General features: G+C 52.6%; 1 protein-coding gene across 1 annotated transcript; it reads right to left on the reverse strand.

The window, feature by feature from the left end:
• Window positions 1-315: 315 nt before the first annotated feature.
• EVPL (envoplakin) lies at window positions 316-27,233 on the reverse strand. The gene is made up of 22 exons (XM_058817129.1): window positions 27,100-27,233; window positions 20,833-20,932; window positions 20,006-20,160; window positions 18,839-18,962; window positions 17,201-17,326; window positions 16,894-16,932; window positions 16,000-16,161; window positions 15,302-15,409; window positions 14,576-14,671; window positions 14,212-14,337; window positions 13,234-13,380; window positions 12,936-13,090; window positions 11,543-11,640; window positions 10,845-11,026; window positions 9,994-10,172; window positions 9,470-9,608; window positions 8,161-8,354; window positions 6,415-6,565; window positions 5,747-5,830; window positions 5,551-5,661; window positions 4,844-4,936; window positions 316-4,032 (listed from the first exon to the last, which is right to left on the reverse strand). The coding sequence occupies exons 1-22, from the start codon at window positions 27,171-27,173 to the stop codon at window positions 583-585; spliced, it is 6,093 nt and encodes a 2,030-aa protein (XP_058673112.1). The 5' UTR covers window positions 27,174-27,233; the 3' UTR covers window positions 316-582.
• Window positions 27,234-27,409: the final 176 nt, after the last annotated feature.

Genomic DNA, 27,409 nt, shown 5'->3' on the forward strand with positions numbered 1-27,409 from the left:
TGGTCAGGAAGCAAAGTCCTGTTGGTTTTTAATTTTAAAGACAAATATAACAAAATCTTTAAAAATATGGACTCATAGGCAGAAGGACTTTAGGGGTTCAGTGCTGGGAGATCAGGGAGAGCAAGAGTCTACAAAACCTGTGTGGATTGGGCTGCAGGGCATGGGATTGCATGGGGCAGGAGTAGCAGCCACAGCCTGCAGAGACAACACAGCCACAGACACTCACTTGCTATATTTATTGCATGCAGAATGACCCAACTGGAAAACACTCTGGCTCTCCCCCCTTTCTGGGCACAGCCACATTTAACCTACTGCCCGTGAAGTTCTCACAACCAGCCCCTCTCTGGGCTGATCAGGGAACAGCACCTGGGGGCTGTGGGGACCCCTCTGTGGCCGGCCCATGACCACGTTTTCTTCCTTGCACGGCCGAGCTGTGTTGGGAGGCAGGTAGCTAAGAGAGAAGAGTAGGCAGCCCTAAATGCTAGATGCTCCATTGCTGGGAGCCTGCTGCCTCCATAGGGAGAGGTGTTCTGAAAGGATGAACTCCTGAAGGAACCAGCCCCACTAAGTGCCTTGGTCCATTCAATGCCTGAACCGCGAGAGCCTGGGGGAGCGGCTCGCCTGGTGGTACCGCTGATACCCCTCTGACGCAGCTGGGAGCAGCAGCAGGTGGCTCAGAGAATCCTTCTGGCAGAGGGCCATGGCCTCCTTGTAATTGATCTTCTCTTTAGTGACAGGGTCAATGAGATCTTTTTCATAGTTGGACTCATCCTGGAGCCTGTTGGCGAGGTTGCTCGTTATCATCCCCGTCTGGACAGCTTCCAGCACAGGGATGCGACCGGTTTTCTTGGGATCGATCAGCCCTCCAGTTAGATGCTGGACTTGCAGGTAGGGGAAAGCACTGTCCTTGGTCATCCAGCCCTTCTGAACTGCTTCCCCCACAGACAGCCTCCGCTTGGTCACTGGGTCCTCAATGCCTGTGAAAGCTTTCTGGGCATTGAGGAGTCTCTGCATGTAGGTCCTGTCAATCAGCCCCCTCTCGATCGCCTTATGGACCGAGAACCGGTCCCTGGAAATGAGGTCTATGATTCCCCCCGTGGCAGCCTGGGCTTCCAGGAGCTTCTGAGCTGTCATGGGATCGAGCAGCTTCTTGGCAACGGCAGCCTTGATGTTGTACTTGGTGTTGGTGGTGGTGTCGTACACCCCAGCAATGGGGGATGTGTCATCACATATGCCCTTCTGTGAGGCTGGGGGGAAGAAGGTTTGGGTTTGGTGGGTGGTGGGTGATGTGAGTGGGGATTTGGAGATGATGGAACCAATTGAGAGGGATGAGGGAGGCTTGGTTTCCCCAGCCACCAGCAAGGCAAATTCAGAGATAGGAATCTTGCCATCCCGGTACAGCTGGTACTCCTCCTTTGTGATCCTCCTCAGCCTTAGTGCATCATCGATGGAATACTGCTTCCCACTTTTCTTGTCAAGGAGAAGCGAGATCTCCCCATTTGGGCCCAAGGTGGTGACTTCTTCCCAGTCACACTCCAGCTCTTGCAGCTGGATGTACTGGCCCCTGTCTATGATACCTCGCTTATAGGCTTCGTACGGGGACATGTCCTTCCCTGTGTCAGGGTCCAAGATGGAGATCTTGGTGGAGAGGTTTGTCTCTCTCATCTGGGTCTCATGATTGATTTCTTCACGGTTGACCTTTGACTGGAGATCCCGAATGAACCTCTCCTTGTTGTAGATCTGGTCCTTCTCCCTGAGGATGTCTGCCTCCAGCAGGGAAACCTCATGTTCCAGCTGCTTCTTCTTCTGCCTGTCATTCTCAGTCCGTTGGCTGAGCAGTTTGGATTCCTCCCGAAGGAAGAGAACTTTCTGCTGCTTCTGCCTCTCCAGCTCCCGCAGTTCACTCTCCAAGTTGGCTCTCTCCTGGATGGCCAGGTTCCTGGCTTTCTGCAGCTCCGTCTCCTCACGAGCCCAAGTCCTCTTCATGCCTTCAGCTCTCTCAATCTTCTCCCGGAGCCGCCGTACCTCCTCTTCTACCTTTTGCTTGGCTGCCCTCTCCCTGCTCAGCAGCTCCCAGATGCGTGCACGTTCACTCTCCAGAGCTCTGTCCTTCTCCACTCGAATCACCTCCTTGTAGATGGTCTTCTCCTGGGATTTAGTTTTCTGCAGGACATCGACTTGCATCTGCAGGTTCTTGCACTCTCTCTGCAAGTTCAGCACCTCCATCTTCTCCCGGTCCAGCTCCAAGCGCAGGTTGCTGGCAGACTGTTCCAGGACTGGATCCTTCTCCAGCTTGACCACTTCTTCCATAATGATCTTTTCTTGCACTGGGGCTGGGCTCTCCTCCAGCTCCTTTATTCTCAGTGTAATTTGTCTCATCTCCTTCTCCAGTGCAAGCCTCTTGCTTCGGTCCTCCTGAAAGTTGAGCAGCTTCTCTTGCTCTTCCACCAGCACACGAACCTGCTGCACGTCGCGCTCCAGGCGACGCCTGTTGCTCACCTCCTCATCCAGGCTGCGTCTCAGCCTGCTGTGCTCATCTCGGAGCTTTGGATCCTTTTGGGTCAGTATCACCTCTTGAACAACCACCTTCTCCTCTGGCTTCCGCCTCTCCAGCAGCATGTATTTGTTCTGCAGGTCATAGATGGCATCCTCTGCAGCTCTCCTCTTCTGGGACATGTTGCGCACCTCCTGACGCAGGCGATCGGCTTCTTTCTCCAGGAGTGGATCATTCTCATAGCGGATGACTTCCTTGTTGACCAGCTTGGTTTCCACCTTGGATCTCTCCCTCCTCCATTCATCCCTTTCCCCCTGCAGCCTAATGAGCTGCTCCTGGGTCCTGCCGTTGGTGTTCACAAGTTCATTGAGCTGCTCTTTCAGCCTGTCAATTTCTCTGAGAATCTCTGGACTCTTTTCATGTTTCACCACCTCCTCTATGACCTCCTTAAACTCCACCTCTGGTTTTTGTGACCTGAGGACTTTGAGCTCTGCTAAGGCCTCTTCCACTTCACTGTCAATCTTTGTCCTTTTCAGAGTGACCTCCTGCAGCTCCCTTTTCAGGTGTGCAATCTGCCTCTCTGTTTCAGGGTCCACCAGGAAGATTTCATTCACCCTCTCTTTTACCTCTATCCTGGGCTTTTGCTTCTCTGCGATGCTGTACTGAGTCTGCAGTTCTCCCAGCTCACCTGTCAGCATCAAGTTTTTGCTCCTCTCTTCTTCAATCAGAGTTTTCAGCTTGGAAGTCTCTTTCAATAACTCTGGGTCCTGCTCTACCTGTTTCACCTCCTTAACAATAATTTTGGGTTCTGTTGTTTCAATCAGTCTTTCCACCTCCTCAATCTTGTTCTTCACTTTCACTATCGTTTCTTCTGCAGATTTCCTTTTGAAGGATTCCTCGTCTATTTGTAACTGCAGGGTCCTAACAGACTTCAGCATTTCTGGGTTTTTCTCCAGTTTGATGAGCTCCTTCACCACCACTTTCTCTCGGATGTTGGGCTGCTTTCGCTCCAGCATGTGCAGCTCCCTCTTAAGCTGCTCAAGTTCTGCAGCAGCAGTCAAGCTTTCCTCCTGGAGATGCTTGATCTCCTGACGAAGACTGGCTGCTTGGCCGTCCAGGCTTGGATCCTTCTCAATTTTTGTGATCTCTTTGGTGAGGAGCTGGGCAGGAGCGACCTTCTTCTCGCTCTCCATCTGGGCAAGCTTACGGTTCATCACATCAATGTCTTCTTGCAGGCTCTGCCTTTTTCTGCCTTCCTCTTCAATCTGCTGTACCAACCTAGACAGGTTGCTCTCCACCTGTGGGTCTCTGTAGTATTCAATCACCTCTTTTTCTTCCACTCTTTCAATGGGCTTCTGAGTTTTCAACATCAGCAGCTTGTTTCTGTGTTCCTCCAGGTCCTCTTCAATCCTGGCCACTTTCCTCCTTTCCTCCTCCAGCTGTGATTTCAACCCCTCAGATTCCCTGCTTGCTGTGGCTTTGTTTTCAGCTTTCTGGGTTTGCTCATGTACAGCTTCAATGTCCTCATGCACTTCCTTCTGCAAGGTAAAAAAAAAAAAAAAGAATTTAAAAAAAGGCAGGCAAACCAAGCCACTCTTTTAAGGTGACTCAGAGATCTTTTAAATGACATGGCATGGTGGGAGACAAAACTGGCACAGAATCCTCAGGCAGTCTTCAAATAAGGCTGTTTGTAAATTTGTGAGGACACAACCACATCACCTCAAGCAACTGACTTGGTGGTGTGGGAAATGAATTTGTAGAAATTGGGTCTTCCCCTTCAGATGGAGGTGCTGCATCAGCCCACAGAGGTGCTTTGTGCTGCCTCCCTGTATCTGCAGCCAAGGGAGAGCATCACAGCCAGTCCCCAGCTTAATCTCTCGTGCTTCCTGAACCCACTAAAAGTCACCTGGTCCTGAGACCTTTCCTACAGGTGGTTCAAACCTTAGAAAGGTGTAAAAATCCTATTGCTTTGAAGGGTTTCCAGAAGGTTGTGAGCACTAAATTCTAGCCACACCCACAAAAAAATCTGAAATTCTCAGTCTGTGATGGTTGATTAGCTATGGCTAAGAAAACTGGACTTAAAAGCCCTAATTTTTTTTTTTTTCCAAGCATAAACTACAGCTTCAGTAAAGAGCTGAGGGCCACCAGAGGTGATGGGAGTCACAACCCAAGATCAGTTTCGGTGAAACTGTGGTTTCTTGTGGTCTTTTTCTGAGTGGGACTTCCATTCCTGTCCTTCCTCACACTTGGATGTGGAGCTCAGGGAAGGGTGGGGGAGCCTCAGGCTGAGCAGATCTGAACCCCAGTCTAGAGCACCCCAATCTCTTGCAGTGAGCTCTAAGCTGGTACCTTCTCCACGATCTTCTTGGCAAACTCCAGCCGGCTGAGCTGCTGCTTATTTTCTGCTGCCAGCTCCATGTAGAGCTTGGTGACATCATTTTCCTGCAAAAGAAAGAGTGGTGAGAGCCTTGTGCCCTCACCCAGACACAGCTCTGCTGCATGGCAGACTCTGCCACACCTCCTTTCACCTGGACCACTTTTGTGTATGTCATAGTTCTAGAGATTATGTCTTCCCATCTGACTCTCCAGAGAGACACAGAGTCTAAGGACTCCTGCAGGGGATCCTGTCCCTGTTATTTGAATTCCTGTTAGATGCCTGCAGGCCTACACAGGGCCCAGTCTTCCAAATTCACAGATGGAGAGCAGCTGGCAAAAGCCTCAAGGTGATGCAGAACTGGGAAGAGCACAGAGGAGCTCTGGTTTCTTCCTCTCCCCCCACACACACCCTGTAAGTTTTATCTTCATACACAATGTGGTGAGGAGGCAACACCAATCTCAACCAAGGTGCCAGGCACAGCCCTAATTCAGGATCTCACACTCAGGATCTGTCCCTGCTGCTTTGGCCCAGGGACAAAGGGATCCCTGAGGACTCTGACTCTGGGATTAGGACCATAACCAGTGGTGGCTGTAAGAGTGGATTAAGGCCTTGCAGAGGACATTGGGGCATGGCTAATGAGCTGGACAATGGTTTCTGTGTCTTAATCGTAACATTTTACCTGGGCCTGGATGCTTTCCTGCAGGGGGGTCACCCGCAGCCTCTTTGCAGCAGAGTCAGTCAGGGAAGGGTCCAGAGAAGAGCTGTATTTGCCTGCTTCAAACTCATAGTCCTGTCCAGAGCAGACACACGAGAATCAGGTGGGATCTCTTGGGTGAAATGCTTAGGGAGTGACAAATGGGAGAAGCCATCCTTACATTGAGTGTGGACTGCACGTTCTGGGACAGCCTGATCAGGGCATTCTTCTCAGGCTCCTTGCTCTGGATCTCCTCCACCAGCCTCTGCAGGAGACACACAGGGTGTTAAGGACACTCTGAAACCCAGCTGCCCAGCAATACTCCTGCAGCCTAGAGAATCAGCTCAGCTCAGGAAATGGTGGCAACAGGAAGACATTTAGGAAGAGTCTCCAGGGTTTTAGGGTATCTCAGCTGTGCTATAACTTGCCTAGGACTTCTCACACTGATTTATCACAAATAAGATAAATAACAGCCAACACAGAGACCTCCACAACTCCTTGTCTGAGCTAGTGAGCTTAGAGTCTGCTCAAGGAGAGAAAAATTAAGGACTTGGATACAACATCTTAGCTTGAGGTGCAGTATTTCAGGATCTGAAAGTGTTCTCTCCATGGAGAAGATTTCAGCCTGGAGGTGACTGGCACAGATGAGGACATCAGCACTGCAGATAAACCCAGCAAGGTGAGATACACCAGGTAACACCATCCATGAGCTGCAATCCTTCTCTAGTTCATTCACTGTGGTGGGGAGCACACAGCTAGGAGCTGGCTGGTACTATTTTGCATGTGCTGTTCACAAGCAAATTGCCCCATCCCTGTAAAGTTCCAGGCTGTTCTTGCCCTGGAACACACCTTCTGTGCCTGCAGCTTGTAATTGATCTGGCTTGGCCCATCAGTGGTCTTCACTTGGTGCTTGGGTAGGTTGTTCATCCAGAACATCAGGTTCTCATTGGAGTTTTGGAACTGCTGGTAGGTGAGGCTGATGTTCCTGAGGGTCTTCTCTCTGCACAGCACAAAAGTGGACAGGAATGTTAAGGGAAAGGGCAAAGATTCACGTGCAAGTTCCTAGGGAGGAAGGTGAAAGGTGAAAATGTCACCACAACAAACACCAAGATAACAAAAACAAGGAGGTGACAGCTGATGCCTGAGTGGGGAGCACAACTCTGGAAGCTCAAAGCCTGTGCTGTGAATAGGAAGGTGGCAACTTCACAGAAGGACACACCTGGTTCTCAGTATTACAGGACTGGGGTCGGGATCAGGGTCCTGTAATGCAGAACATACTCAGGGCTTTGACCCTGCCCCAGCCTGTCACAGTCTGTCCTTTCCTTACAATTTTTTCTCCTAAGAAGCTGAGGTGCCTCAGGAACAAAATGTAAACAGTGGTTATCTGCTGCTGTGGAATGCAACAGGAGGATCTGTGATTGGTGTCATGTGGTTGTTTCTAATTAATGGCCAATCACAGTCAGCTGGCTTGGACTCTTTGTCCAAGCCACAAACTTTTGTTATCATTCCATTCTTTTTCTATTCTTAGCCAGCTTTCTGATGAAATCCTTTCTTCTATTCTTTTAGTATAGTTTTAATATAATATTTATCATAAAATAATAAATCAAGCCTTCTGAAACACGGACTCAACTCCTCGTCTCTTCCCTCACCCTCAGACCCCTGTGAACACTGTCACACCACTCCACCCTAGCTGAAGGAGCAGGGATGCTCCATGGGTGGGTGTGGGGGCCTGACTAAATATATGTATTGTAAATATATGTATGGCAGTGATCTCTGTATTGTATTGCCCTGATTCTAGTTGTAAATGGGCTGCAGCTGTGATGTGCTTAATTTGGCAGCAGCTGTAGCCTGTGGAGGTAACTGAGATAAAAGGGGGTGAGGCATTCAGAGAGGGCTGGAGAGGAGCCTCAGCAGAGAAGACAGCAACAGCACTGCTGTGAAGATTAGAACAGCTGGTGACCCCGATGTGATGAAGAACACACAGCCATAAGAAAACACTGAAAGAAGGTATGGAACCCCCTGGGATGATAGAAGAGAGGACAGCTGAGAGCTGTGGCAGCCTGAGAGGTGGGACTTTAGAATATAATATGGCCTTTGAATCAAGGAGCTGTAACAGCAGAAAGCTGTGAGAATGTGGCCATTGAGGAAAAGAGCCTGGGAACATCTAGGGATTTGTATGTGTTCAAGACAGCTGAGAGCTGTGGCAGCTTGAGAGCTGGGACAAAAAGATCCAGGGATATGTATATAGTCAATGTATGTATCCAAGACAGCTAAGAGCTGTGGCAGCCTGAGAGCTGGGACAGATATGTGTATTGCACTTATTGTAACTGAAAAATGTGTAAAAGAAAAGGGGGGAAATGTGGGGGCCTGACTAAATATATGTATTGTAAATATATGTATGGTGGTGATCTCTGTATTGTATTGCCCTGATCCTAGTTACTGTAAATGGGCTGCAGCTGTGATGTCCTTGATTGGGCAGCAGCTGTAGCCCATGGAGGTAGCTGGGATAAAAGGGGGTGAGGCATTCAGAGAGGACCCCCAGCAGAGAAGACAGCAACAACACTGCTGTGAAGATTACAACAGGTGGGTGCTCACCTCTGGTCCAGCTGGTCGGCCACGGCGTGGTAGCGGTCATTGAGGAGCTGCACCTCGCGCTTCTGCCGGGGCAGGTCGGGGCAGAACTCCTGGAAGTTGTTCTGCACAGCACTGCAGCTGTGCTCAGCATCCTTCAGCCCCCTGTTGAGCCTCAGCACACAGCCCTCCTGGGCCACCAGGTCCCGTCTCATCTTCTGCAGGCCAGGAAAAAAGACAAAATATTGGAATAGGATCCCAATATTTCCAGGTAGATTGTGCCTGGGCCAGTCTGACCCTTACTGCTGGGCCAAAGGCGGCAACTGTGGTGTTTCATCCCAGAGACACTTTTGGCTGGCTGGAGGTTGCAGCTGGGCATTGAACAAGTCCAGGCTTGTAGAAACTCAGTTTACCTCAGGTGCGAAGGCTTCAGGCTAAGGTGAGGAGGAAAAGGAGATGGATTCTGTTGGAGGGTTAATATCCAGAGTTTATTCCATGGTCACACACATCTGAATCTCAGGTAACAGCTCCAACAGAATCCCTAGCACATGGTCCAAGCTCAATTTAAGCCCAGGGACAGGGGGAGGGGAAGGGACAGGTGAGGCACCAACCAGGTGGGAGGAGGAGGGTCTCAAGGGACAAGGGACACCTAGACAGGCCAATGACCCCAGGCCCGAATTGCATCCTTTGTACCTGACCAGCCACATGAGGCCTTGCTGGAATGTTAAGCCTGATTGACAGAACTCACTCAGCAAGGGGGAGAGGGGTATAGCCACACCTGGGAAGGGACTGGGAAGTAAAACAGAAAATTACAACACACTGCAACAACCTTGTGTTGGCATCAGTCAGAGCAGCACCCAAACACCCTCCCTGATGTGCCACTGACTGGGCAGCACTGGGGGCTGGCCAGGCTCTCCAAGTGAGGTGGAAGAGGTGGAGCAGTGAGGTTTATTCACCAGGGAAGCTGGGGAGCAAGGTGGCTTGGACAGTACATTGAGAAGTTTTGGGGAAGGCAAAACATCAGATCACTGTGGGTGCCAAGGATGGGGCAAGGAGATTGGGAGCAGAAAAGATTAGGGAGAGGTGTGAGGCAGAGCAACAGAGACTGGATGCTAAGGGGGTCATGATGTATTTTAGGGACTGCAAAGGGAGGGACAGAGTGTTTTGCTGTCCAGTGAGAGCAGGTCAACACCAACATTAAACCTTTAAGGAAAAAGTCCTCAAAAATGCTTAATCACTGGTGCCTCAAGGTGCTCTATTAACACTAGCTCCTCCCACTCTGGTCCCTGAGCTCAGGCATCTCCCCCCAGTGAGAAGCCTGATGCTCCCCTACCTGCAGGTCATTGGCCCGATCCTGCAGGGCATTGGGGGATGCAGGAATGATGCTGTCCTGAGCCAGCTTGGCCTCAAATGTGCTGACAATCTTGTCTGTGTTCTCAATCTGAGTCTCCAGGTTCAGGGCAGCCTTAGCCCTGGGAAAGGGGAAAAAGAAGGACAAGGTTAGCTACAGAAACCCCACTCTTTCTTCTCTCCCTTTGATGTTTAACCTTACTTAAAATTAGAGCTTCTGCAGGATGTCAGAGAACAAGCAATGTGCACTCACAGCCCTGTCATGCTGCTCACAAATCAGATATGTTGCAGTTCACCACACAGCAGAGCTGGGACACACACCCATTGTGGTGGATTTTCTGTGGTGAGGGGATCTCCTCACAAATTACCCACAGGAACTCCTTCACAGGAGTCCTTTGATGATGGATGGGAGGTTTCCAACCTGTGCTGGATCTCAACCACCATCATATAGATCAAAAGCATTTTCTGTCATGCCTCTTGTTGGCTTCCCTCATCCCCATCACTCACTTCTCATTGTACAGGCTGGAGAGCATTTTGACATCGCTGTATTTGCTCCTGAGGGCGTTCAGAGTGACAGGGAGCTGGGAGGCTGAGGTGCTGCTGGGTTTCTTGGAAAGGTAGGTCTCACACTCCTTCTGCAAGGCATCCTTGGCTGCCCCCAGGTTCTCAAGTTTCTTTGTTGTTTCCTGGCACACCAGATGGAAGCACAGTCACCCAACACAGCCACAGCCAGAACAGTGCTGCTGTGGAAATGTGTTTCCCTCAGGGGCAGATTTGGCTGTGGGGTGTGGTGCCCCTTGGGGCACAGCCCCATCCAGACTGTGGCTGTCTGGCAGTGCCAGGGTGTGGGAAAGAGATTCACATAGAGAGGTGGAAAAAACCAACCTGCCTGAGCCCATCCTGCTGCCAGAGCCAGGTAAACACCCGTGGATGAGGATGTAACAAGCTGAAACACTGCAAACCCAGACCTTGACCCAGAGGAAAGGAGGGGGGCTCCAGGGCACTGCTTCTTTTCCTGTCTCACTGACATTGACAAGTCTGCATTTCCCATCAGGTGAGACAAAGCTGGCCTTGGATTAATTCCCTTTATCCCTTAGTCTCTTAGGGTGAGAGCCTTCCCAGGACAGGGACCTGGACCACAACTCTGAAATGGACCCTTTTGCTTCAGAGACAAGGAAAGATCCTGCATTTCCTGAGGGTTTCACTTTGTCCCATTTCAAGGGTTCAAGCCAGCCTGAAACCCTTAAATGTGCAGTGTGATTTTCTCCTTTGGAGCACCAGCTGTCCTCTCCAATGTTATTTCCATGTTGTCCTGCTTTTGGCCAGGGACACAGAGCTACCAAACTGCTCCAACTCACCTGCTGCTGCTTGATCCTCCTGCCCAGGTCATCTGTAGGGTCATTGTAGTTCACAGGAGACCTCACTCGGTTCAAGACCTCCTTCTCTACCTGCACCAGGTCCTTGCCCACACGATCCAGGCTGCTGAGGAGCTGGTCAGCTTGGGGATCATCCTGGACTGCTGGAGGGCTCTTGGACAGAGCTGCAGTGAGACACAGCTTAGGTTAATCCCCAGGTTTTAGCTCTGCCATGGTGAGCCACAGCTGCAAAGGAGAGACAGAGCCAAGTGCTGCCATGCAGACACATCCCTTCTCAGCTTTGCCTTTGAACTGCAGCTCTGGGAATAGCACAGATAACCCAGGGTTGGGATTTAGCCATGGCTGCCTGCTCATCCCACAGCCCCCAGCTAGGGAAGAGAACTGCAAGGCACCCAGATTACAAAGCAGGTTTAATTAAAGTTTCTGTATAAGCACATCCCCCTGAAATCCTTAATACCCTGCAGCTGTTGATGGAGCTCAGAGGCTTAGGAAGGGCATCAGACTTTAAGTGAATTGCTGAGACAGGAATCAGGTTATCTTTGCCATGGAGGAGAAGGCATCCTCCCACAGGGACCTCTGCAAGTGTCACTGTGTGAGCTGCAGGGGCTCTGCCCACCCTGGGTGGGTGCTGTGCTTCCAGAGCTGCCTCTGGAGGGGGCTGGGCTATCCAGGTGACAAACCTTGCTGGCTGGGCTCTGCCTGCTCCTTGTGGCTGCGTCTCAGGGTGCTCTGAACCGCTGCTCGCTTCTGCTTCACTGTGTTCAGTTCCCCTTCCAGCCTGTGAGCAGGGAAAGGCATCATCAGCCACGAGGGGCCACAGCATTGACACAGCCCTGCACAGCAGCAGCAGCTCCGTGGCTGTGCTGGGGAGGTGTCCCCAAAGGCAAGGCAAGGTGTCCTCAAAAGCTGGGAGCCTGCAGCCTGCTGTAACTCAGAGATGTCCCTCAGGAAAGGGCACAGCAGCAAGAGCAGGTGGTTGGTTTGAGCAGCTGAGTTCTCTCAAGGAAGCCAGTGATTCCGACTCTCAGCAGAAGCTACCAAAGCTGGAAATGTGTTTGATATGGTTGCAGTGCTTTGCAGCCTTGCAGGAAACAAGGACAAGTGTCTGCTGCACTTTAAATGCCACGTCTCACTTGTAAGGATGGTTCCTGCCTAATGAAACCAGGGCTGGGATCTGCCAGAGCTGGAAGGATCAAAAAATATTTCTGGGTGAGAAAGGACTCCTGGGAGCAGAAGGAGGGGGGAACAGGAAGGACCAGGCTGGTTCTCATCCCTGCTGTGGATTGTTCCAGCTGAACACTGTGTGCTAAAACCAGCAATTCCCAGCTTGCCTGGCTGCTGTCAGATGAGAGCTGTTCCTCTGTGCAGAGGAACTGAATTTGTGTTTTAAAACACTCATGAAACCCATAAATCCAAAGGACTCAATAGTCTGGGATGTGTGAAGAGGGGTACACACTGAGGAACACAAGCAATCACACCCATGGCACACCCTTGGAGACCCAAGCCCCCACCTTGGGCATGCCTGCATAGCTCTGAGTCTGGGCTGTGGCCTTTCCTCAGCACTTGAGCAGCCCTGATTTGCCCAAACACCCGGGGCAGTGATTAAAGAGGCAGGGCCAAGCTCCCTGCACCCCGCCCCGTCCTGTGGGAACGGCAGGAGCTGACAGAGCAGGCAGCAAACCCACACAGAGGCTCAGGGAGCCCTGCTCAGTCTCAGCTGGGGCTGCCTGAGAGCAGATTCCACAGATAATTCTGTCCTGTTTGGCAGGTCCCAAGCTCCAGACTGATTCTGCAATTAATTTAGTCAAACCTATGCAAGTCACATGTTTGGGTGAAGAAATCAAGCCTGACTGCCAGAAAACTCATTGAGAGTGAGGTCTGTGCAGGGATGTTGAGGAGTGGTAGACACCTGGATAAGACACTTGGGTGCAGGGAAAAATCCCCCTCCAAGAAGGGTTTAGTACTAGAGGGTTGAGAGGCCTGTCCCCAGCTGCTGTCTCTGCAGTCAGGCTGGTTATGACCCAAGAGAGTCCAAAATGTCTCTCTGGGTCAGGGTCTCTGCTGCAGACTCACCTATTGACCTTGTCTATGGACTCAGGGTCAGGAGGAGGGATGGAGAAACAAGCAGAAGGTGCCTCCTGGACCACACCAGTGCTGCTCTGGATCACCCACATCTCTGGGTTGCTGTTGTCCTTCAGAGTGTACTTGTCCCCTCTGGTCAGCTGCACCTGGGAGGGGACACAAAACCCAGTGAAAGGCTTGGCTTTCTGGCCCTAAGGCAGCTCCTCACACCTCAGAGCCAGGATCTGGAGCAAGCAGAGAAGAATCCAGTTCTCTGTCCTTTCTGAGGGTGCTGCTGGTCCAGCCTCACCTCCCCAGCATCCCAGTCACAGAGGGTGTCCAGGGTGAGGGGCTGAGGGGGACGTGTCCTGCGCAGTTTCAGGGGGCTGATCTCTTTGCTCCTCCTCTTCAGGTCAGTGATGCTCTTCTCTGCCTGCTTCAACACCTTCTCCTCGTTCTAAACAAAACAGGGGAGACAGAGCTTGTGGCCAGGTCTGGGTAGGAAGGAAGGGGACAGTCACACTACAGCAGGTATGATGGGAACAATTATTTGGGACTCTTTGTGGGGTGGAATTGAGAGTTTCACCATTCTCAAGCCCTCCATGTCCCTCCTTTCCCTTTCCATTCCCAACACTCTCCTCAGTTTCCTTTGCTCACAGATCTGCCATTGAGAACACAGCCTGGGTTAACCTTAGGTGAACCCACACTTTCATATCAAATATCCTGAAGGAGTTTTCCTTTTCAGAAATGGAACACCCGCCAAGAGATGGCTGCATTCCAGTGTCAGAAAGTACCAAGATTCCAGCATCTCATGAGAGCCAAATGTGTTGCATACTTGGGAAGATACCATGGTGAACGTGTGCCCTCCCTCTCTCCGGGGCAAATCTTCCTTTCCCATCTGCACCTCACCCCTGAGGTCAGATCTCTTTATTCCCTCCCTTGCCCTTGGCTCATGAGAGTGCTGAGGAGATGGGAGGATCTTTCCCTGTTGGATGCCAGGCCCTCTAAACCAAGTCTCTTGTGCTAGGGACAGCACATGGCTTCTCCTTGCACTTCTCCTTCACTCTGATGGTGACCTGGGGCCTGGCTGTGTGTCACTAATGGGGACAGTGCCATCTCAGGGCAGTGTGAACAGCGTGGATCCCCTCCCTAGCACACAGCTGGGCTGAGCTTTCCCTGTAGGATTATTCCCCCACCTCTTCCCTTTCCCCTTTCTAATTTATTGGGGAGTTTTAAACTTTGGATTTAACTGAGGTCTGGCTGGTGCCACCAGCCCTGAAGGCCCCACCTCCAGCTGAAGCAGCAGATCTGACACCACCCCAGGGCTGTCCTTGTTGAATTTGCTGTATTTGGTGTCCAGGTCAGAGCTCATCTTCTTCAGGGAGCGGCTCACAGCCTCAGCATCATCCTGGAACTGGAGGTGTGGGTAGGGAAACAGTCAGACATGGGGGGACACCACTGTCCCCAAGTCCAGTGGGGTATCTCAGTTCCCAGCACCTCTAAAAGGTTCTATTTTGAGGGACATTTCCCCAAAATACCTTTACTAGGTGCAAGCAAAGGGTCTCCCTTTCTCACCCCTTTGCTGTCTCTCCTCCCAGCCTGCCCACTCTGGCCTGACCTGCAGAGCCATGGCCCATGAATTTGCTTTTTACCTTCTTATAGCTCTCCACACTTTTCAGTTGACTCTCCTGGCAAATGCAGAGATTCAGGAAATTCTGCCACTCGTTCTTCAAGGCTTCCTGGTGGGCCTGTGGTGGGACAGAGCACATCTCAGTGGGTTCCAGCTGGTCCTGCCTCCCCCACCACAGGTCTCCTTTCCTCAGAAGTGCCAGAGATCAGAGGAGGAGCAGAGACAAAGCTGTGCCCAGGCACTGCCTGATGCTGAGCCTGAGTGAGGACACCCCTTGGGAAGCATCTGGCTCACACAGAGCAGCCATCACTTCTCAAGTGGTCTCAGCTCCAGTGGTGCTGGGGACTGAGAGCCCACAACAGCCTGGCACTGCATTTGCAGGCTTGGAAATCCAGCCTTGGAGGATGGGAGCTGCTTTCATGTGGGAGAAGTCACACCAGGAACTTCCCAACAGTGTGAAGGTGGCTGCACTGATGTGTGTGAGCACCTGAGCAAGGGCTGGTCCCAGCACACAGATGTTGGCCACTATCTCCTGGAAATTTTGGAAAGGTGAAGACCCTGCACTTCCCTCAGCTCCCCTGTGGGGCTGGAGCAGGCAGAAGGATGCTGCAGTGCAGCCAGTGCAGTGTAGAAGGAAGGAGTGACACAGCTGCAGGGAGAGGTGAAGAGGTCTGCTCTGCCCCACCACCTGAGGCACAGAAACACTCTCACAGTCCCACAGGACTGGGGAAGGGACCCCTCTCCCCACCTGGATAGGTTTGATGGCTGGGTGCTTCAGCTCAATCATCCTGTCCCCATCGTCCTGCAGGTGGTTCACAAACTCCTCCTGGCTGAGCAGCTCATTGGACTTGAAATCCTGGAGGGAAAAGAAACTTTCTGACCTTGGGGGCATGCAGGGAGCACAGAGGGGTCTCCTGGGGCACCAAACATAACAGAGATGAGGCTCCCAAAGCACAGATAACCTTACCTGTTTGTTTGTTTTTTAAAATAGAAGGGGCTAGGCAGAGCTAAAATTAATTAGACACATTTGGGCCTCAGAAAGCATCAGGGCATTTGTTCAAAGAGCATTTTCCTATGCAATTATCCCTCTCATTTTCTGTGTCCCAGCACATGGCAGCCACTGGGTGTTGTACTGTGGCCAGAGGCTGATGTGGCACTGAGCCCTTCCTTTCTCTCTGAGCATGGAAAGCCTCCCTGGCAGCTCTCCCACGATCCCATGTGCCAGCTCAGGGGACAGGAGGGGTCCCACAGAGCGGCTCTTTCCTAATTCCAGCACCCAGGGGGGCTCTTCCCCCTCTGTTTTGGAAAGGCTCATGCTCAGGGCAGGTGGTGGCTGTGCAGGGGGCTGGGATGCAGGTTCCCTGTGCCCGGCACCCTGCAGGTGCCCTGTGCCAGGCCTGGCCAGCCTTGCATGGGCAGGACACGCTGGCAGCCCCCAGGGCTCACCTCGTACTCGCGCCGCACGCTCTGCACGTCCAGCATTTGGTCACTCCAGTCCTGCTTCAGGATCTTGGTCTGCTGCTCTGTCAGGTAGCCCAGCTCCTTGGTGCAGCCCTGCAGGTGGTGGTAGAGGCTGCCAAGGCTCTGCCCTCGCCAGATGGAAGCTTTCTGCCCACACACAGGACAAAGAGAGTGTCAGTGCTCAGCCTGGGGAGTCCTTTTTCCCTCCTCCTCTTCCTCCCCAGGACCACACTCCCATTGCACATCCAGCAGGAGATTCCCAGAAACCTTGGTGAGAAATCTGCCACCACTGGCTCTTATCTGATGGGGCTGCTGCTCCCTTTCCCTCCTCACAGACAAGATGTGTTTGTCTAACCAGAATCCCAGGTGTGGGCTGGTGCCCAGGGCAGTCTCAGAGCTGCTGAATTTCCCACAAATCCCATTTTCAGCATCAGCTTCATGAGCCCAGCTGGGTAAACCCAGGACTTTCTTCCTGGCCACCTCTTTGCTCTGGCTGTTCCTTTCCTTTCTGGAACACTTGTTAGGGATCAGGGCAAGCCTCCACATTTGCAATCCTGATTTGGAAGTGTGTGGGCTGGGCTGCATTTCCTGGTGCCTTCTGGTCCCTGTGCTCATGGACACAGAGGGAACTGCAGGTCCATGACCCACGAAGAGAAGAGACATGGATCTCACCCTCTGCACTGCCCTGAGGACAGAGAGTTCTTTCATTTACAGCTATCCCAAGGAGGGAAGGAAATGGGGAGATGATATGAGGGACACAACTTTACTGAGCAAGCCCAGGGGTGGCTCCTGTTCTGAACTGGGTGTTCCCTGCCCATCAGGGATGGTGTTACTCTGCTGTAAGACCCCACCTGCTCAGAAAACCACCGAGAATCTTACCAGCAAGTCCTTGTACTGGCTTTTTAAATCTGCCACATCCTGGGTTACACCACAGCCAAGACCAAGGAGGTGGGAAAAAAAAAAAAGATTAAGAAAAGCTGTTAGCAAAACATGTGGTGAATGCTGATGAACTTATTGATGGAATGTGCTTTAGAAACCATCCAGGAGCCACCTCCTGGGCCCTCTGCAGAACAAGGGTGTGGAGCAGCAGATGGGACACAGGGTCAGCAGTGACACAGCCAGCAGGTCCCAGTGCAGTGACAGGACAGAGGGGACAGAGGGGACAGAGGGGACAGAGGGGCCTTACCCCGGAGCGCAGGTTCTTGATCTGGAGCCCGTAGGCCTCGATCTCCTTCTGCAGGATGTTGTGCTCAGCGATTTGCTTCTCCAGCTCTGACATGCCAGGGCCATACTGCCCTGCATCGACTTGTTTCTGTGCAAAGGAGGAGGGCACACACTACAGCCAAGGCTGCATCTCAGGGAGAAACCCCAGGCAGGGCTGGCAGGGCATGGAAAGATTTGGTATCTGATAGGGGCCCAGCAGAAAGAGGATTTTTTGGTTGTTTCCCATCATTGATGTTGGTTGCCATTTCCCCAGCCATACACAGGGGCAAAAATAACCAGACACACAGCCCTGGGCTATGGACCTGAGCTGAGCCAGCCCCTTGCCCACAGTGACAGGCATGGGATGCACTTAAATACCATCCAGCTTCCAGGGGAATCCAAACTGCCTCCAGTCTGGGAACTCCACATACCCAAACCTTGCAGTGTGAAACCCTGAAAGGCAGGGCTGTAAAATCCTAGGAGACAGCACCTTCCCCATCCCTTCACCCCACAGCAGGACTCTCTCCCTGATCCCCCTCTGGTAACTCTTAACCTGAAGAGGTTAATTCAGAGGGTGCTCCAGAGGGTTTTAAGAGGTAGAAGAAGAGTCTGTCTTTCACTTAGAATTATTATTATTATTTTATATTATTAATTTATTAATTCTATTTATTTATATTATTATTGTATATTTTTATATTATATTATTTGTTGTATTATTAGTGAATTATTCCCACTGCCTCCAACAGCCCTGCGTTACGCTGAGCATGTATATATTATTCATGTTTATTTGTATTATTTATGTTTATTAATTTTATATTAGTATTTTTATATTATTTCTAATATTATTACTGAATTATTTCCACCACCTCCAACATCCCTGCATTATGCTGAGCATGCACATATTATTTATGTTTATTTATATTATTTATGTTTATTATTTTTATATTACTATATTATTTTTATATTATTACTGAATTATTCTCACTACCTCCAACAGCCCTGGGTTACATTGAGCATGCATATATTATTATGTTTATTTCTCTTATTTATATTTATTATTTTATATTATTACTGGATGATTCCCACCACCTCCAACATCCCTGCATTATGCTGAGCATGCATATATTATTCACATTTATTTCTATTATTTCTACATTATTACTATTTTTGTATTATTATATTAATTTTTATATTATTACTGAATTATTCCCACCACCTCCAACATCCCAGCATTATGCTGAGCAGGCATATATTATTTATGTTTATTTATATTATTTATGTTTATTAATATTATTTATATTTATTATTTTATATTGATATTTTATATTATTATATCTTTTTTCTATTTTTACGGAATTATTCCCACCACCTCCAACATCCCTGCATTATGCTGTGCATGCATATATTATTTATGTTTATTTATATTATTTATATTTATTATTTTATATTGCTATTTTATATTATTATATTATTTTTTCTATTTTTACTGAATGATTCCCACCACCTCCACCATCCCAGCATTATGCTGAGCATGCAGTGGCTGGCACAGCCCTAGAGACAGCAGCAAACACTGTCTGTCCTGGCAGGAGATGGAGAGAACCCCCAGCCCCAGGTGTGTTACCATTTTCTGCTCCAGGATCCTGGCCCAGTCCAGCCTGGGCCCCAGCTCGGGGAGGTTCAGCTGCTCGTAGAGGGCGCGGTACTCGGCACAGAGCTGTGTCACACGCTCGTGGAGCTGCTGGATGCTGCAAAACAAGGGAGAGGCACAGGTGCCTGTCTCGCTCAGGGTGCAGGACAGCCCAGATGGAGCCCAAATTTCACCCCCAAAGCCTGGGTGCTGTCCCTCTGTGGCACTGGCCTCCTTCAGCATGTGTTACAGGGCTTGCAAGGGTCTTCAGGGTGAAGAGAGAGGCGAGAATGTTGACTTCATGTTCAGAAGGCTTGATTTATTAGGTTTTCATATATATTACATTGTTACTATGCTAAAAGAAATAGAAGGAAAGTTCTCAGAAGCTAGCTAAGCTAAGAATAGAAAAGGAATGAATCAACAAAGATCTGTGTCTCAGCACAGAGTGAGACCCAGCTCTGCCGTGAGTGGTCAGTAAATCCAAACATTCACCCAAGACCAATCATGGATCCACCTGTTGCATTCCACAGCAGCAGATAACCATTGTTTACAGTTTGTTGCTGAGGCCACAGCTTCTCAGAAGGGGGAAAAATCTTAAAGAAATGATTTTTATGAAAAGATGTCTGTGACAAGCATGTCCAGCCCTTGTCCTGCTGTTCTCCATCTCCAGGGATGTCCCAGGAATTGCTGCCCTCAGGATGCTGCAGGGAGGTCAGGGCTGCCCTTCCCAACTGGGGAACTTCCCTCCTGATTTCTGCATAAAGGGCTGGAAGTGAGGTGAGCAAAGCACCAGAAGCCAACTGAAGCTCTTCTCCCAATCCAACAACACCTCTGGCTCTGTGCTTGCCCCAGATTAAAGGGATTTATTTTAGGGAAGGCAGAGGAAAAGGGGATTTTCCCTGATAGTGGGGCCACATTTTAGCTCTGCATTTTTCTAGTACCTTTTATAAGGGCTCCCAAAATACTGGAGCCTCTTGGGCATCCACCCTGCATACCAATACCTTTATAACAAATTGGCAGAAAAAATTATTTTAAGGCTACATTCTGTGGGAAGAGGAGTGAAACTAGCACTTATGGCAAGGAGTGGAGCTCATTCCATGTCCTGAGGAGGGTCCCACTTGTTCAGTGCCCTCATCACACCTGTTCCTCCACTGTACTCACTCTTTCTCTATCTCAAGAGCCTGTGGGTGTTTCAGCCTCTTGGCACGGTCCACATCCAGGAAGAGATCCTTCAGCAAGGTCTCAGCTTCCTTCAGATTCCTGGCATTCTCTGACTGGAATTCAAAAGCCTTGTTCTTCTGGTGATTGCTGGAGTCCTGGAGGCCAGAGAGACAGAGGAGAAAGCCTTGTTGGACCACAGGGACCTACCCACACTTTCCTTGGCCAGCACAGAGGCTCTGCATCCTCCACAGAGCAGCCACAAAGGAGCCCTGGTGCCCAGGCCTTTGTGGGTCAGGCTGGCAGCCCCTGGGGCTGTGCTGCCACAGCTGAGACAGCCCTGGCTGTGCAAAGCCTCAGGCACTGAGCAGAGAGAATCTGAGAAGCCTCAGGATGCTGCCCCAAGGGTTGGGAGGCTCTGAGGGGTGTCTGTTCCTCCCCAGCCTCAGGCCAGCCCCCAAACCTGCAGCAGCACACACAGAGCAGACACCTGACCTGCTGCAGTCCTGGGTGCTGAGAGTTTGGGACTTTCTGTGCAGACAGACCCTGACCCCCAGGAGAGCACTGCATTTGACCTGAGGCTGTGGAGAAGGCTTCCAAAATTGATTGATAGCACTGGGATTATGGGTGTGTAGTTTGATTAGAAGTGGGTAATATCACAGGATGGAAAATTTAGAGGTTAAGTCTTAGAATACAGTAATATATATAAAGCAAGATGGAGGTTTTAGGGTGGAGGCTGGTCCTTCTTCTTCAAAGGTTTGCGTGGTGTTCTGGACAGTGCATTTCTAGGCAAAGCCTTTCACCTCCCACCACCCCCTGCCACGAGTGACCTGCTTGAGTCTGGACTGAGTCTCCAGGATGTCCTTCTCCACCTGGTCAGCATTTGTCTGCATGCGGGAGATGAGCACAGCCAGCTCGTTTGTGGAGGACCTGGAGAGGAAACAGCAAAGCAGGTGGGTGGGTAAAGGTTCAGCCCCTCCATCCCTGCCCAGGACCTGCCCCAGGCCTTCCCCCATGTCCCCTGGGTCTCTCAGGAAAGAGCCTGAGCTGTGTCCGAGGGCAGGGGCACACACAGGTGGTCAGTGCCTGCTGCTGCCCTCAGAGCTGCTGTGCTCAGAGTCTGGGGTGGAGTTTTGCCACCACCCAGCCCCTCTGCACAACTCCCTGCTGCAGATGCTCCAAACTTTGTGTGCATTCAAAAAAACATCAGAGGGGGAAAAACAATAGAGAAAAAAGAAGGGGAAAAACCCTGCTGTAGGGCTCCCAAAAACAGCATGGGGGTGGAAGACCCAAAGCCACAGAGGGCTGGAGGCCAGGGGAGCACCCTGCAGAGGCAGCACAACATGCTCACCCTGTTTGGGGGTGCTCCCCTGGGTGCCTGCCCTGGGTGCTGCTGGCACAGGTGGGCTCCAGCCCATCCCAGAGCTGCCATCCTGTTCCTGCCCTCCATCCCAGAGCTGCCATCCTGTTCCTGCCCTCCATCCCAGAGCTGCCATCCTGTTCCTGCCTGTTCCTGCCCTCCATCCCAGAGCTGCCATCCTGTTCCTGCCCTCCAACCCAGAGCTGCCATCCTGTTCCTGCCCTCCATCCCAGAGCTGCCATCCTGTTCCTGCCCTCCATCCCAGAGCTGCCATCCTGTTCCTGCCCTTCAGCCCAGAGCTGCCATCCTGGTCCATGTGGAGCTCTCCACAGCTGGGCCAGGGAGACACTGGAGAGCCCAGTGCCACCCCAAGACTGGGCTGCAGGGCACAAGGACTTGCTGTGCAGACCACAAGCTCCTCTGGGTGCTGTAGGCTGCTGTGGTGTTTTCAGAGCTTGGGGAACAACACAAAGCTGAGTCAGGGCAGGTTTAGGTTGGATATCAGAAAAGAGTTTTGTACCCAGAGGATGCTCAGGCACTGAACAGGCTCCCAGGGAAGTGGTCACAGCACTGAGCCTGTCTGAGCTCAAGGAGTGTTTGGACAGTGCTCTCAGCACATGGTGGAATTCTTGGGGTGTCCTGCACAGGGCCAGGAGTTGGATTTGATCCTGGTGGGTCCCTTCCAGCTCAGGACAGCCTGTGGTTCCCAGACTCCAATTTCCCAAGGCCATGGCAGAGCTACCAGCCCTCCTCACCCCAGTGGGGCTCCACTGAAGGTTCCCAACAGCCATTCCCTCCTGCTGTCACCTCAGTGCCACCACACATCCCATCACAGCCCTTGTCCCACCCTAGGGAACGAGCAGCCCTGCTGGAACAGCTGGATCCAAAGGCTCAGCCAGGCACAGGATGGCTCCCAAGGCTCCCTGCAGACAAGGAAGCACAAAGCTCAGTGCCACCTTTGTCCCCGTGTCCTGTTGTTTCTGACAGCCTTTGGGGACAGCACTGGCCCTGCCCTGCAGGCAGGGAGAGCACAGCCCTGCCAGGAGGGTGGGCAGGGACAGCAGCACCAGGGATGGAGCCTCGGAATGCTGCTGAGGGGACAAAGTTCAGCAGAGCTGAGCACATTGTGTGCTGGTGCTGGCAGCTGAGAGCAGGGAAGAGTCTGAGCAGCAGCACTGGGACATCAATGGGGGTCAGCTGGAGTGGGGACACTTCTTCAGGGCAGGTTGGTGCCTCTTTGGTGGAAGAAGAAGGTAGGAGTAAGGTGATGTCCTGCAGCAGAGCCACCACACCTGCCCTTTAGCCACGTGCCTTCCTTCCAAGCCCCTGAATCAACAAAGGATGGGGGAAATGCTTCCCTTGATGGCTCTGCCATTGCTCCAGCTCCTACTCGAAGCTCCAGCTCATTCCAAAGGCTGGAACTGGTGCTGGGATGTTAATTTATTACAGCCCAAGTGACTCTGACATGCCAGGGAGTGCTATGGTCACCCCAAGCCAAGCACTCGGGCGCCACAGCTCCCATCTGAAGTGAGCTCAGCCCCCACTGAGCAGAGCCCATGTGGCTCCCAGAGGGAGCACAGCCCCAGTGCTCCTGCTCACAGCGTCCTGCTGTCTCCTTTCCCCAGCCCCTCCCTTGTTTTTAATTTCCCAAGCTCTCAGCTGCCCCAGGTTTGGGGCTGGCCGTGCCTACAGTGCTCATCAGGAGGTGAAAGGGAACTGCTGAGCTGGGCAGTGCTGCTCTCCAGGTCTAATTCCAGGGACTGTGGAGCTCAAACAGAGCATCCATCACCACCAAAGCATCATTCCCTGCTACAGCCCGTGTTTAACATCCCGTTAATCATCCCTCCTACTCCATCGTGCCCTTTCTCGCTGTAACCTGCGGTGCCCAGGGAGATGCACAGGGTGGGTGGGTGGGAGCAGCACAGGGCTCGGTCCCTGCGAGCCTGAGCATGCTGCAGGCTGGAGCTCCCAGAGGTGCCCCCTCCCCAGGAGGTTACACAACCTCCCACTCATCCCTGACACGCCTGGAATGAGGTGGTGTCCCATGAGCAAATACTTGAGCACCACCCAAATTTCCTGCCCGGGCTCTGTGGCAGGGAGGGGATGTGAGTCACGGGCTGGGCTGGGCTGGGCCCGGAGCCTCTCCCAGAGCCCGGGAACAGCATCGGCCCCAGCAGCTCTGCCTGAACCCAGCTCCTGCCTAAAGACCTGGATGGGGTGTCCTGTTTGAGCCCATGTGGCTGTGGTTAACTCTGTGCTACTCCAAGAGGGGAGAAGTGAGGATCCATCCTCCCCAGGATGGTAGATCACCAATGATAAACAATCCTGTTTATTCCTGCTGGCACTCCCCTTCTGGTTGAAGGAAACACTGGAGCACTCCATCCCTTATTTCCTAAGGTTGGGCACAGGAACCTGCTTTGTTTAGGCTGAGCCACAACAAAACTGTGGCCAGAAAAGATGTCAGCAACCTCGTGGTCACAGGGACTCAGCCCATGCCAGGCTGTGCTGCATGGAGCACCTGAGGCTGGAGGGCAGGATGCTGCTGCCAACAGCCTGGTTTTCAGGAAGGGGGGATAATTCCTGGAGAACATCACCTCAGGAGGAGCAGGGTGTGCTGAGGGGAGTCTGTGCAAACACCCACACACACAGCCCGTGGATGCATCCCTGTCCCTCCCTGGGATGTCCTCCTGTCCCTCCTTGGGGTGTCCCCCTGTCCCTCCCTGCCCATCCCTGCTCTCACTCAGCCAGAGCTGGGCCCTGCATTTCAGGGTGGACATGCTGCCACCTGGGCTGTGTGAGGCACCTGGCATCAGGTGGGATACAGGCAGCCATTAGCTGATGTTGGACACCCCTCAGCCCCCCGAAATTCAGGTCCAGCCCCACACACAGAGCATGGGACAGCCACAGCCCTGGGATGGCTGAGGGCAAGCTGGGCAAAGCTCCTCCTCAGCAGCCAGGGCAGCCTCCTCCCCAGGGCCATCTCATGCCTAGGTGAGGCACAGCACTATTATTAGCATTATTAATTGGTTCATTTCTCCTTCCACTTTCTACCTCCTGGACAGTCCAGCTGCACAGCACGGGTGGTGTCTCCCAGCAGCAGCAGGACCGTCCCCACTCCTGGTCACCCCTGCCAGGGCACTTTGGGCAGCACCACAGCTCCACCCACAGCAATCCCTGACCCCTCTGTCCCTTCCTCGTGGGGTGAAAAGGGCCCAAGGCTGGGTCTGTTCTCCCTGACACACACAGAAGTCCTGGCACATTTTGGTTTGCCAGCAGATCCCAGCAGAGCACCCCTGAGCCCCTGGTCAGTACCTGAGCCCTGCCAGCTCTGGGTCAGTACCTGAGCCCCTGCCAGTCCTGGATCTGAGGAACTGAGGATCAGGAACTGAGCCCTGCCAGTTCTGGGTCAGTACCTCCGCCCTTCCTGTCCCCACACTGCTCCAGACTGATGAGAGCAGCAGAGGCAGATGGTGGGAAAAGCAGCAATCCCAGGAGACACTTAAATCCCAGGAGGTGCCTTGCCATCCACCTCCTTTGTCAGAATCACACCCAGGCACAGCCAGTCCAGCTAGATCCAATCCAATTCCACCTTCCCAAGAGTTTTCCCTTTCAGCCCTGCAGTGCCTCCACCTGGAGCAGGGCACAGCCAGGAAGCTCCTGGGGCACAAACCTGTGCTGCTGATGCTTCCCTGGGGTGCATCCACCAAGGTGAGACAGCAAAGGGCCCTGGCAGGAGGCTTAACACCACAGCCCCAGGGACCAGGAGCCCTCTGTGGGGGTCCAGCTGCTCATCATGAACCCCAGAGAAAAGCAAACCCAGCTGCTGCTGAGGCTCTGGCCTTGGGACCACCAAGAGAAGCTGTGGGCCACCAACACTTTCTTGGGGCCATCTGCAGAGCGTGTGCTGCTGGCTGCTCCCAAGACAACTCATCCACCTTCATTTTCTCAGCTACTTTGGGCACTGACCCAGCCCCAGGCCATGGCCAAGCAAATGAGGCTGTGTCTGATGGTTGGTGCCTCCTGGAACAAGCACAGCTCAGGAATTGCTGTGCTGCTGGCTCCAGCCTCCATCCTGCAGGGGAAGAGCTGTGAGGTCTTGCTGGGATGCAGCTCCAGTTATTCTGGGAGGTTCATGCTGGGGCAGAGCCTGCCCAAACCCTCAGCAGCTGCTGAGAAATCCTCAGGCTGCTCTGGGAGCTGGCTGGGGAGGTGCAGAGGTTGCATTAGTGAGGCTGAATAAAGCAGAGCCTGACACAGCTCCAGGCTGCTGGGGAGGTGCCTCAGTGCAGCCAGGCCCCAGGCAAAGCTGGGTGCTCAGAGAGCCCCCAGAGCTGCCTTTGAGATGAGTTTGTGCATGCTCAGCTCCACTGAAGGTTCCCATGGCAGGGTCCAGCTGCTGACACCCCTCAGGCAGCCCCAGCCTTTGGGGGGGTCACCTTGTCCCCAGGCCCTGCTCCCTGCCCAGCTCCCCCTCTCAGTGTGCTGGCTGACCTGGGGTTTGGCCCCAAAGCAGCACATTGTGACCCCCCAGGTGTCCCACCCCACACACACTGTCCTGGAGTGCTTCTGGTGGCCCCAGAGATGTGGCCAGCACCCCCTTCACCCTGCACGTCCCCTTTCCTCAGCACAACCCCTGGCTGCTTCCTCAGCTTCCAGCCATGGCAGGGCAGAGAATTCCCATGGAATCAACCAACCCTACAACGTGCAAAATTGCTGAGGAAGGTGGAAAATAATCCTGATTTAACAAGAGCAGCTGGAGGGAGGGCTGAGATCTCCCTGCAGGAGTTCCTCCTCCCAGAGGAGTCCCTGATCCTTGGGAAGCACCACACATCTCATTCCATCAGCACTGAGGGACTCTTCATAGAACCACAGAATGGTTTGGAAGGGGCCTTAAGGACATGGCCAGGGACACCTTCCCCAGAGCAGGGTGCTCCCAGCAGGTCTGAAAGAGGCAAACCCAGGGATGAGACCTGGCCTGTCCAGGCTGGGGCAGAGCAGCCACCAGCAAACCAAACCCTCCATGTCCTTCCCCTGAGCAGCAGCAGGCTCAGCATCCTTCTCCAGGGATCCAGGGCAGCATCCCAGAGCCTCACACAGTCAGGGAATCCCAGGATCCCAGAGCCTCACAGAGCCAGGAAATCCTGGAACCCCAGAACCTCACACAGCCAGGGAATCCTGGAATCCCAGAGCCTCACACAGCCAGGGAATCCCAGGATGTCATACCCAGCTTGGGATCTGCATCAGCACCGAGCACACCCCATTCCACCCAAGCTATTTTTATCCTGCTCCTACCTGCCCAAAAAGGGCTTTTTTTGCACCTCCCTGTTCAGTGACCACAGCTCTGAGCACATTCCAGGGGCTGCAGACACTGCTGGGAAGGAGCATGAAGCCCACCAGAGACCAGGACAGCAGCCAGGCAGCACATTTGGGTATCAGCTCCCAGCAAACCCCAAACTTCTGCTGCTCCTCGGGGGGATGGCACTTAGGGTGGCTTAAAAACCACTGATCCACAGGGGGATGGCACTTAGGGTGGCTTAAAAGCCATAGACCATCCATCCCTTGTCATCCTCCAGGGTCACACAGCACTGACAGGGGTCACACAGCACAGACACAGAGAGGGATCACAGAGCACAGACACACACAGGGGTCACACAGCAGTGACACACAAACAGGGGTCACACAGCAGTGACACAGAGAGGGGTCACACAGCAGTGACACACACAGGGGTCACACTTACTTGCTCGGTTTGACAGGGGAACCTCTGCTGGGGGAACTTCTGCTCGGGGAGCTTTTGCTCACCCCCTTGAACATGTTGGCGAGGTCCCAGCTGCTGTCCCGGGCTCGGCACGGCTCTGGTGGCTCCCTGCTCCCTGCTCTGCTGTGTGGGATGGAAGGACAGCGCTCGGCGGCGCATAAAGAGCAGCTCCTGCGAGGCTCCTCCCCGAACGCAGGTGAGCAGCAGCAGCGGAGATGGAGGCACCTCTGAAAAAATGACTCGAAAAACCAGTTTAGGGTGGAAAGAGCAGAGCCCCAGCGGGAGAACGGGA

The sequence above is a fragment of the Ammospiza caudacuta genome, chromosome 19 (genome assembly GCF_027887145.1).
Source record: "Ammospiza caudacuta isolate bAmmCau1 chromosome 19, bAmmCau1.pri, whole genome shotgun sequence".
In the NCBI taxonomy this organism is placed as follows: Eukaryota; Metazoa; Chordata; class Aves; order Passeriformes; family Passerellidae; genus Ammospiza; species Ammospiza caudacuta.

Excerpts from the sequence above, each read along its gene's own strand:
- EVPL (XM_058817129.1), bottom strand. The coding sequence starts at position 27,173 with ATGTTCAAGGGGGTGAGCAAAAGCTCCCCGAGCAGAAGTTCCCCCAGC. Across the intron at positions 10,173-10,844 it reads GGAGGATCAAGCAGCAGCAG|GAAACAACAAAGAAACTTGA; the intron begins GTGAGTTGGAGC and ends CTGGTGTGCCAG. Across the intron at positions 4,033-4,843 it reads CCAAGAAGATCGTGGAGAAG|AAGGAAGTGCATGAGGACAT; the intron begins GTACCAGCTTAG and ends TTTACCTTGCAG.